The sequence below is a fragment of the Notamacropus eugenii genome, chromosome X, assembly GCF_028372415.1.
Source record: "Notamacropus eugenii isolate mMacEug1 chromosome X, mMacEug1.pri_v2, whole genome shotgun sequence".
Lineage (NCBI taxonomy): Eukaryota > Metazoa > Chordata > Mammalia > Diprotodontia > Macropodidae > Notamacropus > Notamacropus eugenii.
This window is the reverse complement of record NC_092879.1, coordinates 43,987,278-44,004,655: the sequence shown is the minus strand read 5'-3', so window position 1 is coordinate 44,004,655 and position 17,378 is coordinate 43,987,278. Positions and strand designations below refer to the sequence as shown.

General features: G+C 40.4%; 1 protein-coding gene across 1 annotated transcript; it reads right to left on the bottom strand.

Annotated features, from left to right (window-relative positions):
• Window positions 1-1,067: 1,067 nt before the first annotated feature.
• Window positions 1,068-13,917, bottom strand: MCTS1 (MCTS1 re-initiation and release factor). Its single transcript, XM_072626960.1, has 6 exons — window positions 13,710-13,917; window positions 11,434-11,586; window positions 8,049-8,146; window positions 6,612-6,745; window positions 3,494-3,561; window positions 1,068-2,751 (listed from the first exon to the last, which is right to left on the bottom strand). Exons 1-6 carry the CDS (start codon window positions 13,718-13,720, stop codon window positions 2,670-2,672), a joined length of 546 nt encoding a protein of 181 aa, XP_072483061.1. The 5' UTR covers window positions 13,721-13,917; the 3' UTR covers window positions 1,068-2,669.
• Between the last annotated feature and the right edge of the window lie 3,461 nt (window positions 13,918-17,378).

Genomic DNA, 17,378 nt, shown 5'->3' with positions numbered 1-17,378 from the left:
TCCATCGAGTGCCTGATATCCTACATGGGATGCCTGAGGGGAGGTCAACAAGGGGGTCTCTGCTTCCTCCAGGGAGGAAGAACTCACTACTTCCTAGAACAGCCTAACCCTTCCCTCCCTTAAATCCAATTTGCTTGCATGTCATGGCATCACCTCTTTGATAATTATGGTCCCCTTCGAGAACCGAAGGACAAACAATCTGATAGGGAAGTAAAAAAAAATTTTTTAAAGGGGGTACATCTAAAGGAATTTTAGAAGCAGGGCATATTTGGAATCACAGAGCCTGTAATTCATATTCCTATAAAATTATCAGGGTACCCTAACCAAGGACATTGCTGTGTCTGTCTCAAAAAGGATGACTGTATGTGGTATGCTTTAATGAACAATCTAATGTGAGCTCTTAGGAAGAATAAAACAGTACATTGCGGTTTACAAAGTATTTAACATCTCATTTGACTGGCACATATGTGGTAAGTGCTACTGGAGATTTAGTCTCATCTTACAGACAAGAAACAAACAGAAAGAGGTCGCCACTTACTTGCCCACAGTCACAGAGTTAGGATTGGATTTGGGAACTGGCCTTCTTGTGCTTTCTCACATGACACTCCATCTCCTACCTATGGGCCTTTTCACTACCTGTGCCCCAGGCCAAGAACACGAGGCCTTTCATAGCAAGGTTACTTCATGTATATTTGGTATGAACTTAGTTATTATGTACTAGTCTCTTCTGATAGAATGAACACTCCTTGAGAGTAAAGACTAATTGATTTTTTTTTCTGTCTCTCCAGTGCCTGGTGCACAGTAGACACTTAATGTTTGTTGTACCTACATCCTGACAAAAGAGAAACTCCCAGTGCAGAGTAAGACATACATTTTCAAACATGGACAATATGTTTTGTTTGATTCTGCATATTTGTTAGAAGGTTTTCTTGTTTTCTTTTTTTTTTTTTATTTGGAGGGAAAAGAAGGGAAATAGTGATAATGTAAACACAATAAAAAAGGCATTGGAGCATTTTTTTAAATGCATAGAAGGCAAGTAAGAAGGAATCACAGATAAGCAAGACAGCTTTGAAAGTTACAAGAATCTGGATTTTATTATGTACTTTAAAGGAAAAGCAAGTTGTACATACAAGATCTGCAGGTTCACATGCAATCCTTTTTGTTTTACTGTGTACATGGAAATATGCCTTTTACTTGGTGTTTCTTAAACTCAGAATTTTATAAAACCCCAAATAAAACAAATGTGTATGAATGATTGGGATTCCAACCCTAGTCTCTCCTCATTCCAAGCCCAGTACTCTTTCCACCAACCTCACACTGCCTCTAATGAAAATGCCAGAGAGAACAAGCACTATGAAGGGAGAAACGGCAACCGGTTCTGGAATTGCCCTTTTTACTCTAAAGTGAACATTAGCTCCCAAACCTCACACTCTACCGAGGTGGGGAGGAAATCCAATTCAATTCATGATGTGTCTGTCAGACACTGGGAGAACAAAGACAAAAATGAAACCGTTCCTGCTTCAAGAGAAGGGGAGAAGAGGTGGAAAGGGGGGGAATAGGCAAATCCACATATAATACAAAGCAGTGCCAAGTAATTCCAAGAGGTAGAAAGCAGTAACAATTTGGAGGGGAAGGGGATCAGAAAAGGCCTCCTGTCTAAGGTGGTTACTGAATCCTGCTTTGAAAGAAGCTAAGAGGCAAGGGCAAGGAGGGTGTTTCCAGACATGAGGGCCAGCCTATGCAACAAAAGCATGGAAATGGGAGATGAAACATAAGGTTCAGGAATCAGCTAGTAGGCCAGTTTTCCTGAAAGGGAGGGCACATGAAGGCAAATAACACCAAATAAGACTGAAAAGGCAAGTGTGAGTCAGACAGAGAAGAGCTTTAAATGCCAGACTGGTGATTTGATATTTTCTCCTAAGGACAAAAGTGAGCCACTGAAAATTTTTGAGTAAGGAATTAACATGGTAAAACCTGTTTTAGCAATGTCAATTGGCAGCTGTTTGGAGAAAGGCCTGAGGAGGTGAGAGAATGGAACGAAGATCACATAGGAATCTAGTTGATATAGATATATTATAGATATAGCTATTATGTATTATTATAGCTATATTAAATATAATAGGCAAGCTGATGAGGGCCTGAACTAGGATGGTGCTGTTTGAATAGAGAAGAGAATAGTGGAGGCAGTTGGTTGGATAGAGGGTGTAAAGGAGAGGAAGCCTCTGAGCTCATGAATCCAAGTGACTGGAAAGATGGAAGTGCCCTCGTACTTTGGCAAAGTGTCAGGAAATTAGGAATTTTGGAAATAGCCAAGTTAGGAGGAGGGATAGGTTTGGGAGGTTACAGAATGAGTTTCATGGTGAGTCTGGGATACTAAGTAGACATCAGGTGAGGATACCTGGCAGGCAGCTAACTGGCAATGTGGGACTGAGGTCCGAGAGAAAAATGAGGGCTAGGTGTATACTGTTTGATGGTGAAGATTAAACACTTAACCAGTAATAACTTGAGTTTAGATGAAAAGAACATTAAGAAAATGAAGAATGCTCACAGGATTTGAGCATCTGTCTAATCTGTTAAACACAGAACAAAAGTTTTTTTTAATTCACTAAAAGGTAAAAACAAAATGACAAAACAGTCCAAGTTGAGGCGAAGTGCTTTCCTTTGAAAGCTCACACATATGTCTTCATGTGCCAAAGGCCATCATTTAAATGATGAATATTTTCAATACCAGTTCCTTGGTTGTTTCTCTCACTGTGGAAGGAAAAAAAAGCAAGTAAGCGTGAATGTATTTTTATGCTAGTTTATTATATACTTACCAGTGATTGATGTAAAGTTTAAAAATCAGTAGCATACCTGCTTGGAGTTATGGAGTCCTATGTAAGGTGTTTACCTTGTACTTATGTTATTAGTTATATTAAATTCTCTGTTTACAATCCTCTGAGTTCATGTGACAAAATGAAAAACATAAAAAATGAGGAGCTTGGGGCTTAAAAGAACCTGGATCATGGGCTGCCTCCACACTAGGAGAATATCAAAAACAGCTACATTAAAGCTTAAGAAAAACTAAGAAGAATAATTTATCATCAAATGGTTGACAGAGTGGTGAAAAACAGTGATTATACTTACAGGATATTGCTCATTCTCTACATTCCCTTTACTCCCCAATTCAGAAAGTAAAAAAGACACTGTTGCCCACCTAGGATAAATACTATCAAGTCAGGAATAAGGCCACTATCCAAAATTAGCAGGAAAATCTGACTTTTTCCCAACTTAAAACTTATTAAGTATTCCAATTTGGGAAACGTGGCTATTTTTAAACCTACCAGAAAATCAATGACACACTGGTAAGTGTCAACAGCTTTCAATAGGCTAAATCAAGACCATTCAGAAATAAGGAGTCTATTTATCTACTGGGGCACAAATCCGTACAAGCTACTAGGCTTCTTGGATCCTTGGGAGGCTTTTGGATCTGTGCTGTTTGAGGAAGACTTACATATCTTCGGCAGACATCTTCATGACTCCAATAGAAAGTGCATGTTGTTTTCCCTCAGCCATTACTGCCTGAAAATATGGTTAAGAGAAATCTAGTTCTGGGCTTGAGAATCCAGCAAAACCAGAGAAAAATAAGTCCGTTAAATTGAGGCCATCAGATGTTCATATTACTAGTTAAGTCACCTTCAAAACACCCTCTCCATTCTCTGATTGTTAGCAGAAATAATATTCACTACCCACTCCGGGCACCACATTCAGAAAGCAGCGAGCTGAGGAATTTCTTGTGCAAAAAAATAAAAACCACAATACAGAAACGGGAAATGTTCAGGTACTATAATCACCAAAAAATGGGTTTTACATTTCAACACCCTCACAATGGCATCTTCTCCCTGTTCCTTTAAGAGGCTAATGTACAATGCACATATTTTCAGATGCCTGCCCCCCACCCCCAGGTATTGATCAACTATTATGTGGATTCTTCTTTGTCTTTAAAAAGATACGATTTGTTATATGGGATGGCTCTTTGGGAGTGGGAAGAAAGAGACCTGGGGAAACTATGGTGATGTAAAAAACAAAAGATATCAATAAAAACTTGTTATTTTTTTAAGTCTAGTGTATCTGTCCCAGCCTTTGTAGAATCCCCAGAATGCTCTAAGAATCAAAAGGGACAAGCTCAGGAAGGGACCTCGGAGAACACCTAGCCTGACACTCTCATTTTAAAGACAGGGAAACTGAGACCCAACCCAAGGTCACACTACTAGTAAGTTGAAGACTCAAAACCAGGTCTTATGAGTCAAATCCATTGTTCTTCCCATTTTACCTGGCTTTTTCCAGTACCATTTGAAGGTTAAAGTTAGCAAAATACTAAATACTATGTGGTTCAATTTTCAAAAATAAGACTACAAAATATTATGAAATTTAAAGGATTTAGCTAATTATGTAAATCTGCCAACACATACTGAAAAGAAATGACAAACTATGGACATAACCAAGGTAATAAGGAGTTATTATTCCTGTTCTCAGAATGTTTTTCAGCAGACCTTAATATGGTCAGTCTCAGAAGAATAATCGCTCAATTTACAATTTATAGACAAATAATAACCATGACTGAGGATCCCCTCACTTTCCTCTAGTGCAGAAATTCTGTACTTCCCAGGCAGCCAAAAGTGTGTTAAGGGGATGGGAGAGGATTTCCTTCCTAACCTGCAATCAAGGGGTCATATGGTGTGTATTAGCTAGAACTATGAATTCTGTTCTCTCAGAGAACTGTTAAAACAGTGACCAGGTCCCTGGCAGAGTACACCAAAGCCTTTAATATAGCTTAAATAGTGCTGTAACATCATATCTCAGCCACTTAAAAACTGTGATTTTCCTGATGAAGGTACCACCCCCGCCTCAGGCTGAACAAACCCCTCAAACCTTCAGAGACGGTTTAATGCGATATGACCAAGCAGGGGCAGACAATAAGGACTAACAGAGAAGGCCTAAACCAGTCACTTCAGAGTGGAATAAAAAGATGCCAAGGCCCTAATAAGGGCCCAGTTGAGATTAGATAACAAACGGATTGCGGACCAGTCGGCCTGGTTGTGTGACTTTCTGCAGCAGCATGGGAACCAGAGCTGAAAGAGCAGATGGTGGGGTAAACCAGGCAGGGGTCTGGGATAGAGCAGGCAGGAAGAGGACAGAAGGACAGAGGAGGCATGGATGGTATATGAAGTGGCTCAAGACTGTGAAGGGAGAAGAGCAGGGCCACCAGAGCCAGACCCAAAGCTTTTTAAGGACGGTAAAAGCCCAGACAGAGCTTATGCTACTATCCTAGCCTGAGTCACCTACACACCGTAACAAGGCATCAGAAAAGGCCTTTAGTGAAGGACTTAAGCTATATTATTGGTTCAGTGGACCCCTGTGCAGTAGTCTAGGAAGTCAATTACCAATTATAACAGTTTCTATGAAAGAAAATATTCTAAGTTCCAAACAGCCAACTAAACAAGTGAACTTTTGAAATACCTAAGAGTTCACAAGTTGAACAATATGGTAGTTCAGTCTCACTTCATTGAACTCAATGAACTCACTTGAACTCGAACTGAACTGAACTCAGTGAACTCAAGATTATTGCTTTGATGAAAGAAATACTATACTTAGCTTCATAAATTCATTTCAACAAACTTTGTTTTAGATGTGCCTACTATGTGCAGAGCACTGTGCTGGCAGTGAGGATTAGTTAATTTCAGCACAGCCAGGTAATACAATCACAGACATCAGTCTACTATCCCCAAAAGTGTGGACAGTCAGGTGGCGTTGCAGTGCACAGAGCGCCAGGCCCAGAGTCAGGAAAACTCATCTTTCTGAGTTCAAATTTGACCTCAGACACTTACTAGCTGTGTGACCCTGAGTAAGTCACTTCAACCTGTTTGCTTCAGTTTCCTCATCTGTAAAATGAGATAGAGAAGGAAACAGCAAACCACTCTAGTATCTTTGCCAAGAAAATCACAAATGGGGTCACAAAGAGTCAGACATGACTGAAACTGATCCCCAAAAGTATAGTGGGCAAAGAGGGCTGGGCTTAGAGATAGGGAAGACCTGGGTTCAAGTCCTAACTCTGACACTTGCTAGCTGTAACTCTGGGAAATCACTTGTAGCTCTTTGTAGTTTGGAGGAGTTGTTAAGAAAATGACCCAATTACTCACCCCAAGTAGTAACTTAACAAATAAGTGTAATTCAAGAGAAGTCTAAACAATCCCCCCACACCTCAATCGGTCTCTTATTGAGCTGCAAGGTTTTAGATTTCAAGAAATTTCATAAGCTCAGTGGTGCAGAGCAGGGACTAGTGATCTCCACTGAGAGGGGGTGTTTCTTCACCTGGAGTTCCTTATGCCAGTGAAATTACAGGCCTAGCTCTCCTGCTGCATTCCCTCCCCCATAAAAAAGAATAGAAATGGGGTGTCACTCAAACAATTTGGTCCTAAGAAATAAAACATAGCCTGCAGTTCTTCACAGTGTGGGAGATCACCACAAAGAGCTGCAAATGTATAGCTGCTGCTCTGATGCACATTGGTTCTGAACAGGATTCGAACGAACACTGACCACACTTTGGGGCCATCACTCCACAGGAAGGATACAACAACAGTGCCAGGTGCAGCAGGGGAAAGCTTGCCTCCCTGAGAGGTCAAGCATGAGCACAAGATGTTTGCTCCATTGAGTATGCATCTTATGGATCCTTTATCAATTTGCTGGTGTGGAAGAATTAAAGGATCTGGAAGAAAAGAAATCATTCAATGAATAAGTTAAAAGACGCTAACAGATAGTGTCCACCATTGGGGACCAAGCCAAGCCCTCAAGCATTTATAGATGTTCTATAGATGTCCAGTCCTTCCCACTAGGATGCTGAATCAAGAAACAGTCACAGAACAACATTCAGCTAAATGTTTACAAAGTGCTTGTTGTGTTCTGGAGGTGATAAAAGGTATCCCAGAGAAGACCCAGCCTGTGCTCCCCTGGAGCTCATAGGTCTAACTGGCAGCAACTAATAATTAGAAGGAATATAAATCAATGAATTTGAACCATCAGCCCTGGCTTTAGTCTCAGCTCATAACCCAACACCTGCTTTTCAGCCTCTTGCACCTGGCTTGTGCATTAGCCAGTGAGTAAATAGATTATTCTTTTATTAGGTATCAAGCTTTTTAAACATTTTAAATGTGACCATCTTAGAGCTGCAAAATGTATGACTTTAAAAACTTACTGTCCTTCTTCATTTCTCTCCATCTTCAACCTTGCTATCACCACTACCTAGCCAAATGTCAGTGATTTGTTTGCCTCCCCTCCTTTTAAAGTCTTGTGCTACAATAGCCCCTCTGCCCCTTACCACATAAATGAAGAGCTAACCCTCAACACCACCACCAACATTAGTGAGGTAACACACATCTTTCTTTTGGCTACGTGGAAGCTTATTTAAAACAGACTCTTGCCCCATCAATCTAAGCTAGTGTCTGTCTCCTAGACTGATGGCTTCCTGTAAGGTGGGCGTACTATCTTCTCTTAGGTAAACTGTATGTGAATAGTACCCAGCCAAGCAGTATGCAAATACAGCTTACGATCACAGGATCCTAGATCTAGAGGTGGAAAGGGGACATCTACTCCAATTCCCTCAATTTATAGGTGGGAACTGAGGGCCACAGAAGGTAAGAGACTTCCCAAGGTCCCACAGGTAGTAAGCAATAGCAGCAGGATTTGAACCCAGATCCTGTGACTTCAAAGCTAATGTGCTTTCCACAATACCTGGCCTATATATAGCACTCTGGTAGCTGATGGGTCTCTCCAGTGGAGTCAATTCAATTCTATGAATAGCAACTGCTAGTAGGCAACATAAACGTATTCTTCCTGGGCTCTACACTTTCTGACATACACAACAGGAAAGAATTGCTACCAAGGTTTCTAGAGGGTGGGCTGATTTTAGCTTAACTTTCCATAGCAGCTTGAACTAATAAATAAAAACTTTATTTTGAGAAAATGTTTTGAAATCCTCTCATCTCCTATAACTTGTTTTTCATAAAACTTACATTTATGAAGTAATCTGAGTGTTGGATAAAAAGTTCCTTCTTTCTGCCTGAAAAACAGTAACTCTCCATTCACAGTCAGTATTTCAATTTGCTTGTGGCTGTAGGATAAATGGCAAAGTATCAAATTAGATATTGTTTTTTTAAAATAAATTTAAAATATAAATTCAATAAATAATAAATATAGGTCAAACCACCTTCTATATAGCTTCTAAGGTCAGAAAAACATGGATATTTCTGAGTAATTAAAAAATGAGGGATGGTCCCAGAGAGCAGATAATTAAACATCCCTCCCTCCTCATGGCAGGGGCAAGGGATTTGTGGGGCAGAATGTCAGTGTCACTGGCAGATGAGGTCAATGCCCTGGGTGGTTTTGCTTAATTGCTTTTCTTTGTGACAAGAGAGGTCAAGCCATTCCCCAATTCACAAATGGTCAGAGGATAGGAACAGGCAGTTTTCAGAAGAAGAAATCAAAGTGGTCAATAGCCATGAAAAAATGTTCTGAATCACTAATAATTAGAGAAATGCAAAATAAAACAACTCTGAGGTACCACTTCACACCTCTAAGATTGGCGAACATGACAAAACAGAAAAAAGACAAATTCTGGAGGGGACATGGAAAAATAGGGATACTAATACACTATTTTGGTTGAACTGTGAACTAGCTCAACCAGCAACTTGGAACTATACCCAAAGGGCTATAAAATTGTCCATACCCTTTGACCCAGCAGTATCAGTACTAGGTTTGTATCCCAAAAAGATCAGAGAAAAGGGAAAAGGATGCATACGTACAAAAATATTTATAGCAGCTCTTTTTGTGGTGGCAAAGAATTGGAAATGGAGGGGATCTGCCCATCAACTGGGGAACAGCTGAATGGCTGAATAAGCTGTGGCAGACAATTGTGACGGGATAACTACTGTGCTATAAAAAATGACCAGGGGATGGTTTCAGAAAAACCTGAGAAGACCTATGTGAACTGGTGCAGAGTAAAGTGAGCAAAACCATATCAAACAACAACAGTCTAACAATGATCAACTGTGAAAGACTTGGCTACTCTGAACAATACAATGAACTAAGGCAATTCCAAAGGAATCCTGATGAAAAAAGGTAATATCAGAAACAACTGAAAAACTCTGAGTACAAATTGAAGTAAATTTTTCATTTTCTTAATTTTTCTTGCTTTTTTGCAACATAACTAATATAGAAATATGTTTTACATGATTTCATGTGTAATTGATATCATATTGTTTCTTTCTCAATGGGTAGTGGATGGGCTGCAGGAAGGGAGAGAATTTGAACTCTAAATTTTAAAAAATGCTAAAAAAAATTGTGAATTTGATTTTTAAAAATACAAGTGAGTTCAATGTGTTACCTAAAGACAAGGGTATCAAGAAAGTGTGTTGCATTTTATATGGTTAAAAAAGTTTAGCCTTCCACACTCAGAGAAAGAAATATGGAAGTCGTTCGCAGAATGTAGCAGATCATGTTTGTTTGTGTGTGTGTGTGTGTGTGTGTGTGTGTGTGTATTATGTTTTGATTTGTTATATGATTTCTTCCATTTATTTTAGTTTGACTACATAGCATGACTATAGTGAAAACATACTCAATAGGAAAGTATATGTAGAACCTATACAGAATTGTATGTTGTCGTGGGGAGGGAGGGGGGTAGTAGGGGGTAGGTATGGGGGGATAAAATCTCAATTGTATGGCAATGATTGTAAAACATTAAAAAAAATAATAATAAAATCATCTTCAAACAAAAAAAAAGAAAATATGAGAAAAAAATGTTCTAATTCACTAATGATTAGAGAGATGCAAATCAAAACAACTCTGAGACACCACATCACACCTATCAGATTAGCTCACATGACAGAACAGGAAGATGATAAATGTTGAAGTTGTGGGTGAGTTGGAACACTAATTCATTGTTGGTGGAGCTGTGAGCTGATCCAACCATTCTGGAGAGCAATTTGGAACTATGCCCAAAGGGCTACAAAAATGTGCATACCCTTTGACCCAGCAATATCGCTACTAGGACTGTATCCCCAAGAGACCATAAACATGGGAAAGGGTCCCACATGTACAAAAATATTTACAGCAACTCTCTTTGTGGTGGCCAAAAACTGAAAATCAAGGGAAGGTTCATCAAGTGGGCTGAATAAATTGTGGTATATGAATGTAATGGAATACTATTGTGCTATAAGAAATGATAGGAAGACTTCAGGATAGGAAAGACTTATATGAACTGATGCTGAGTGAAAGGAGCAGAACCAGGAGAACTCTGTACACAGCAACAACCACAGTATGCGAGGAATTTTTCTGGTAGACTTAGTACTTCATTGCAATGCAAGGACTTAAAAAATTCCCAATTCCCTTCCACATCTAGAATAGAACTATAGAATTCAATTGCAGAATGAAGCAGATCATTTTCTTTTGTATTATGTTTTGGTTTGTTTTATGATTTCTCCTATTCATTTTAATTCTTCTATGTAACGAGTAAGGTGAAAATGTATTTCATAGGAATGTATGTGGAGAACATATATAAAATTGTATGCCATCTCAGGGAGGTAGTGGAGAGGTAGGGGAAAAGGGGGGAGGGAGGGGGAAAAAATCTAAGGTATATGGAAGTGATTGTAGAACACTGAAAACAAATAAAATAATAAAAAAAGAAAATCTAAAAAAAAAGTTTAATATTCAAATGTGAACTAAACTTTCCAAATATTTTTAAAAAATAATACTTACATTTTTCATACAGTATCAATCTTGGTGGAAGGGGAAAGGAACTAGCTGCTACCAATTTTTGTCCCAAAGTTAATGATCATTGGATCATAGATTCATGGGTCTAGGGCAGGCAGGGACCTCAGAGGCCACTGAGTTAAATATCCTCATTTTACAGAGGATGAAATGAGGCCCAGGGAGGAGAAAGGATTTACACAGGGTCACATAGGGAATAAATATAAGAGCTAGGTAGAATGTGAAGCAAGGTGTTCTGCTTCCAAATCCTACAATGGTTTCACTGCACCATTCTGTTTCTAAATCATTTTTACTCTTTCTTATTAAGTAATCTCAAGTAATCTAAAACTACATATCCATTATCTCATTTTATATTCCCAGTGTTGTGTTAAGTGCTCATTGATACTGAAGTAAATGAAAAGGCTAAAATAAAAATGCTGAACTCCTGAAACAATGTACAACATGGATATTTCTACATATGTCCATCTTAATAATTTATTACAAACATTTCTAAAGTTGCATGTGTTTTTTTCACTGCTCCTCTCCCCGCCAAGCCAATTTTTAATGGCCTACCATGAAATTAAATCCACTGGATGTGAGTATAATAATTCCTGAGCCTCACTGAAATCCAAACACTGAAAACCAATGACTTACCATTTCACAATTTTGACTGGGTCTTTCTCTGGCATAATTTGATTGAGCCATGGCTCAATCCTTGGAAGTTGAGCTATCAGTTGGTTCTTAACATCCTTAACAACTGAGGTTTTCAGCAGGATACTGTTGAATACATTCTCCTTTTCATCAAATCTGCCAAGTGATTTTTGCAGAAAAAAACATTTCAGCACCACAGCATATTATTTGAAAAATGAGCCCCTTCTAGGCAAAAAGATATCATGGAACAGGTTAAAGGTATTATTTTAGTTATAGACTTTTTTCAACACATCTATTTGGATGGCTAAAACCAAATTTCCTTTTTTCTCTTTAAAAGATGCTACCTCATTTTAGTTCTTGGTGTACACAAATCCAATTCAATTGTCACATCTACAGCAGTCTGCTGTGAAGCAGGGTGAGGGATAGAGACAGAAGAGGAAGCAGTATAGCATAAATGACAAGACTTGAAGGTAGAAAGAAAATCTTCCAGGCAGTTACTATTTACTGGCTGCGTGTGACCTAGGGCAAATCAATTAACGTCAATGAACAAAATCATCATTCTATGTCAAATGGAGCTAATATTGGTACATCTTACCTCCTTGGGCTGCTGGGAAGATCAAATGAGGTGTCTTTAAAACAGTCAGAAAGCCGTATACTATGAGATGTGGTGCACAGACTTTTTAAGTCCTCTGACTGGAAATGTCTCATTTGTTTTTGCATCCTCAGCAATTAGTACTCAGTAGGTGCTTAATAAGTGCTCCCTGATTTGAGGGGGGAAAACAACTTTTTCTCCCTAGAAGTAATTATTTCTTTTTCTTATATGGTTTCAAATCCCAATTTTCCATAAGCTATATGCTGTTCATGACAATGACCTACCAGGGATACTCAAAAAAGCCATTATCACTAGGACCAGAAAGAACCATACTTAATATCTTTTTTTCTTTTTATTAATTATTTTTCCTCTTCAACATTCACCTCTGCAAGATAGCGAGTTCCAAATTCTCTTCCCGCCTGTCCCCTCCCACACTCCAAGATGGCGCACATTCCAACTACCCCTTCCCCCAATTCGTCCTCCCTTCTATCACAGCCCCCCCTTCCCTTATTCTCATCCCTTCTATTTTCTTGGAGGGCAAGATAGATTTCTATACTCCACTGCCTTTATATCTATTTTCCCAGTTGCATGTAAAAACAATTTTTTTCCGTCGCTTTTAAAAACTTTCTGTTCCGCGTTCTCTCCCTTCCTCCCTCCCTACCCACCCTCACTGGGAAAGCAAGGAATTGGCTATAGATAATCCATGTGTAGTCATGCAAAACACTTCCAAAACAGTCTCCCTGTTAAAGACTAACTATATTTCCCTCCCTCCTATGTCGCCCCCGGTTTTATTCGGAACACAGTACTCAAGGGTTTGCTTCGGGCTACACCACCCCCCCCCCCCCCCCGCTTCCCCACCCCCTTCCCCATTACTTATCAGCAAGGTAAGATAGATTTTCAATTGAGTACTCACTATCTTTTTTATACACAACAAACCATTTTTTTTTTAAATCTGAGGGGTTTTTTTAAGGCGTTATATGCACCTGAGTCTTGGCTCCATGAGTAGATTGTAAACCCTTTGAGGGAAGGAACCATATTCTAAATTTACAGGTCTCCCCCTCAAAATGCTAAGACACAAAGTACTTGCTCAGGAAAGCATTTAAATACAAGAATCATAATATTTCATAAGAAGAAAGGGCACCGCATAGCAATAGGTCTGAAACAGCCGTTCTCAAATTTCTCACTACACCTCTCTTCGCCTCGTTTTCCCCATCAGTAAAACGAGAGCTTTGGGTTAGATTACCAGGTCCTTTCCCGCCCCACATCAAAAACCCTCGGGGTGAACTTGGATAAGTCATTTCCTCCCTCCCTGGGGCCTCAGTTTCCTCCTCGGGAAAAGAAGGGGGTCGCAATGAATGACCTCAAAGGTCCCCGGCGCCTATGGGGCTCGGGTCCCACCAAGGAAAAGCCCGAAGCTGCCGGACACGAGCCTCGAACTAATTAGCACGGAAGATTCGCTGGGCTAATGGATCGAGAGAAACCCCCCCCCCCCCCCCCCCCCCCACGCCGCGAGCCGGAAAAGCCAAATTGATGGGGAGTGGGGGACAAACTGGCCCGAGGGGCTAGGAAGGACAGAGGGTGACCGTAGGTGTGGCCGCAGGGGCGGGGCGGGGCGGAGGGGCGGGGACCCGGGCCTGGCAGAGCCGCCGGGCTCCAGGGCCTCCCACATCCCCGGAGCCAGACTTACTTTCTGAACATGGTCCCAGCTAAGACCGGAGCCGCCCGAAGCGCCCGGCAACTCCTCGCTCCCAGAAGAGACTGCCTGCTACAGGAACAGTACGTGACCTTTCCCCTCGGGAGGGAGGTGCCGGCGCGCCTTTCTTTGGAGCTGGCAAGAGGCCCTTTACGGCTCTGTCGCGCCAAGCACGTGGGCCGCTCGCCCCGCCCCCGCCCCACGCATCTCTGGCAGCCTCCAGCTCCGAGCCCCCCGCCCCTTGCCCCCTCCCCGCTCGTTCCTCCCTCCTTGCGCACTGCCCCTGGAGCTAGGGAGGCTTCCGTCAGAAAGGATGCTAGAGATACTGAATTCCTAGAAATGGAGTCCACCCTCCATGGAGGACAAAAATGATTTGCCCAAGATCCCACATAAGATCCGAGCTCTGGAGCTCAAGGGCCATCCTGTCCAACCCTCTCATGTTACAATTGAGGAAACTGAGGCCCAGGGAGGGGAAAGGACTTTCACAAGATCACACAGGTGGAAAGTGGCAAAGGCTGAATTTGATCCCAGCTCCTTTGATCCCAAAGCCAATATATTCCTATAAATAAGGACGAAAACTAGGGTACAGGTCATGGGAGTAAAACAAAGGGAACTCATCTTTTTCAAAATAGAATCATTATATTTCCTCCCCCCAAAACTCACCCCTCTTCCAAACTTCCCTACTTGTGCTAAAGCAGGGGTCTAACCATGTCACTCCCTTATTCAGTAAACTCCAGTGGCTCCCTATGGCCCCCAGGATCAAATGCAAAATGCTCTATTTGGCATTGAGACCTTCATGACATAGCCCGCTCCTGTATTCCCAATTTTCCTTACACCGTATTCCCTGCCACATACTCTCTAATACAGTGACACTGGCCTCCTGGCTGTTCCCTGAACAAGACATTTTTCAACTTCAGGCATTTTCTCTGGCTGTCCCCCATCTCTGGAACACTCCCCTCCTCATCTCTGCCTACTGACCTCTCTGGCTTCAAGTCTCAGCTGATAGCCCATCTTCTCCAAAAAGCCTTTCCCAGCCCCCTTCTACAGCCTTCTCTCTCATAATTATTTCCAGTTGATCCTGTATAGTGTTTGTTTGGTCCCACTTGATTCCATTTTATCTGGTATATATGCTGTCTCTACAGTACACACTTGTTTGCTTGTAGCCTCCCCCATTAGACCATGAGTTGCTTGAGAGCAACAGCTGCCTTTTGCCTCTCTTTGTCTTCCCACCCCATATACAGTGCCTGGAACATAGTAGGCTCTTTATAAATGATTTTTTAAAAGGAAGAATGCTCTTTAAATGAGTATCTCATGTTCTGGCAAAGTATGTCAGATTACACTTATAGTAAAAAAAAAAATCAACCCAACCCATCTTTCTCAATACATGACACATATACCTATATGTACATATACCCATATATATACTATACATACATATATACATATACATATGTATATATTTTTAAAGATACAGTCTTCAGTTCACACCTTAAAACTGGAACAATCAAATTAAAATTCAATAGTCTTGTTTTCAATTTAAAGGTCAGTCACATAACCACCTATTTTCTTTTTTCCAAAGTGTTGTGACATATATATGCATTTTCTTATCAGTACCTTGACAGTTACTAGAGAAACTGAACATTTTCCTAAACTGAATAAAACAAAGCTAATAATTCAAGCTTTGCTATTAGAGCTCTGCTTTTTAGAAAAACTGAACATTTCTGAAAAAAAAAAGTAGAGATGATAATTCAAGCTTTTGCCTACCTCCTCCTCTTCTTACTTACTCATGCGGATCAGTGGAACACCATCTTGGGAGGAGAGGTTTGCAGAGGAGAGAAAATGTTAACAAGTTTAGAACTGATACTCTTTTTGCAGGAAAAATTGATCTCTGATGCATAAGACTTTAAAAATTTTACACTAACCATGGGAGCGTTATGAAAAAAGCACACATTTCAGTCCCTGCTTTCCAATTTTATAAATAATTATCAACTGATGCTCAATTGACCACCTAGTCTAATTCTCTGTCATATGTACAAATATGTAAAGTGAATCCTGGTGTGGGGAAATGGCCTATCCAAGGCCATAGCAGTAAGCATTTTTCTTAGATAAGATGAAGCTAAGTTCTCTGCCTCCATAGTCACTGATGCTTTTCCCTTGTACTCTGTCTCTCTCCTCATCTGGTTCAACAAACTGCCACTCATTAAATCATTAGGTGAACAACTAAGTCTAATTTCATTTCTAATTTTTCATATTTGTCATAGAAATAAATTTAAAGATCAGAAAAAAAAGTTCAGAAGATTTCAAAAGTTTTGATAGATAAACTGGGTCAGAGTCCTAGTGAGGGACTTGAAATTCAGAGAGGTTACCTGAAGTACAGAGGGACACACAGCAGTGTCAGAAATCAGATGTACGAACCCAGGTCTTCTTTCTTTAGCAATTTTTTTATGTCTAAATCTAAAAGTTGAAGGTAATCTAAGAAACTACTAAATTTATTGAGTTTTTTATTTGAAAACTGATTTGAAAAACCTACCAGATCTCATTAGCCACAAATAAAAAACTGGAAATAGCGTGAAAGTATAGACTTTTAGAACTAGAAATTGTCCCTGAAGCAAGGATCCCCCCTATAACATTCCCAATAAATGGTTGTGTAGCTTCAAAAGATAGAGAAGGTCATCAACTCCTGGAAGGCAGAGACCTTGTTTGTGCCTGTCTTTGCATCTCTAGCAGATACTACAGTGCCTGCCACATAGTAAGGGATGTAGTAACTGATTGGATATGAGAAGCAAAGAAAAGGAAAGAGGCAAAGAGAACCCCATGGTCATAGGCTCATAGATAATAGAACTGGATGAGGCCACCTAGTCCAATCCCTCATTTTACAGAGGGGCAAACTGAGGCTCAGGGAGGGGAAGGGACTCATCCAAGGTCACATAGAGGATCATAGATCTACAGCTGGAAGGGACCTCATTTTATAAAAGAGGAAACTGAAGCCCAGGGAGGGGAAGGGATTGACCCAGGACCCAACAGCAGATAGGACTGGAACTCAGATCTTCTCACTCAAAATCCAGTGATCTTTCCACTATACAAAGGAGAAAGATTTCAGGATGTACAGTAGAAAGGAAAGGCTTTTTTTTAGGATCCTAGGATTTAGAACGAAAAGGGGCCTTAGATATTACTGTTATTATTTATTATATTATTATTATTATTATTAACACTGTGAAAATGATTATGATGAATTTGACAAATTAACAAACAAAAATTTCCTCATATGAGGAAGAAAAGAAAAATGGATTGTGTGTGAGACAAACAGCTTGGCTTTTTTTTTTTTTTACAATCCATATTGAATTGAACATGCCAATCCCTTCATTTTGCAGATAAACAAAGTGGGGCTCAGAGATTTGCCCAAGATTACACAAATAGTAACTGAGGGCTGGGATTCAAACCCAACCTTTCAACCCCAAATCCAGTCTTTCTTCCCCTACACCATGCTCCCTCAAAATAGGGGTCGTGGCCCCTTGATGACTCGGCTAAATAATTATTTTTCATTGTTATCACTCTGATTCAGGGCCCCCATGAACTGCCTGCCTAGACCACTTCCTACCTCAACCCACTTTCCCTTTCATTGAACCTTATCCCTTGTCTCACTCTAGCTCCAGACCCCCTGGA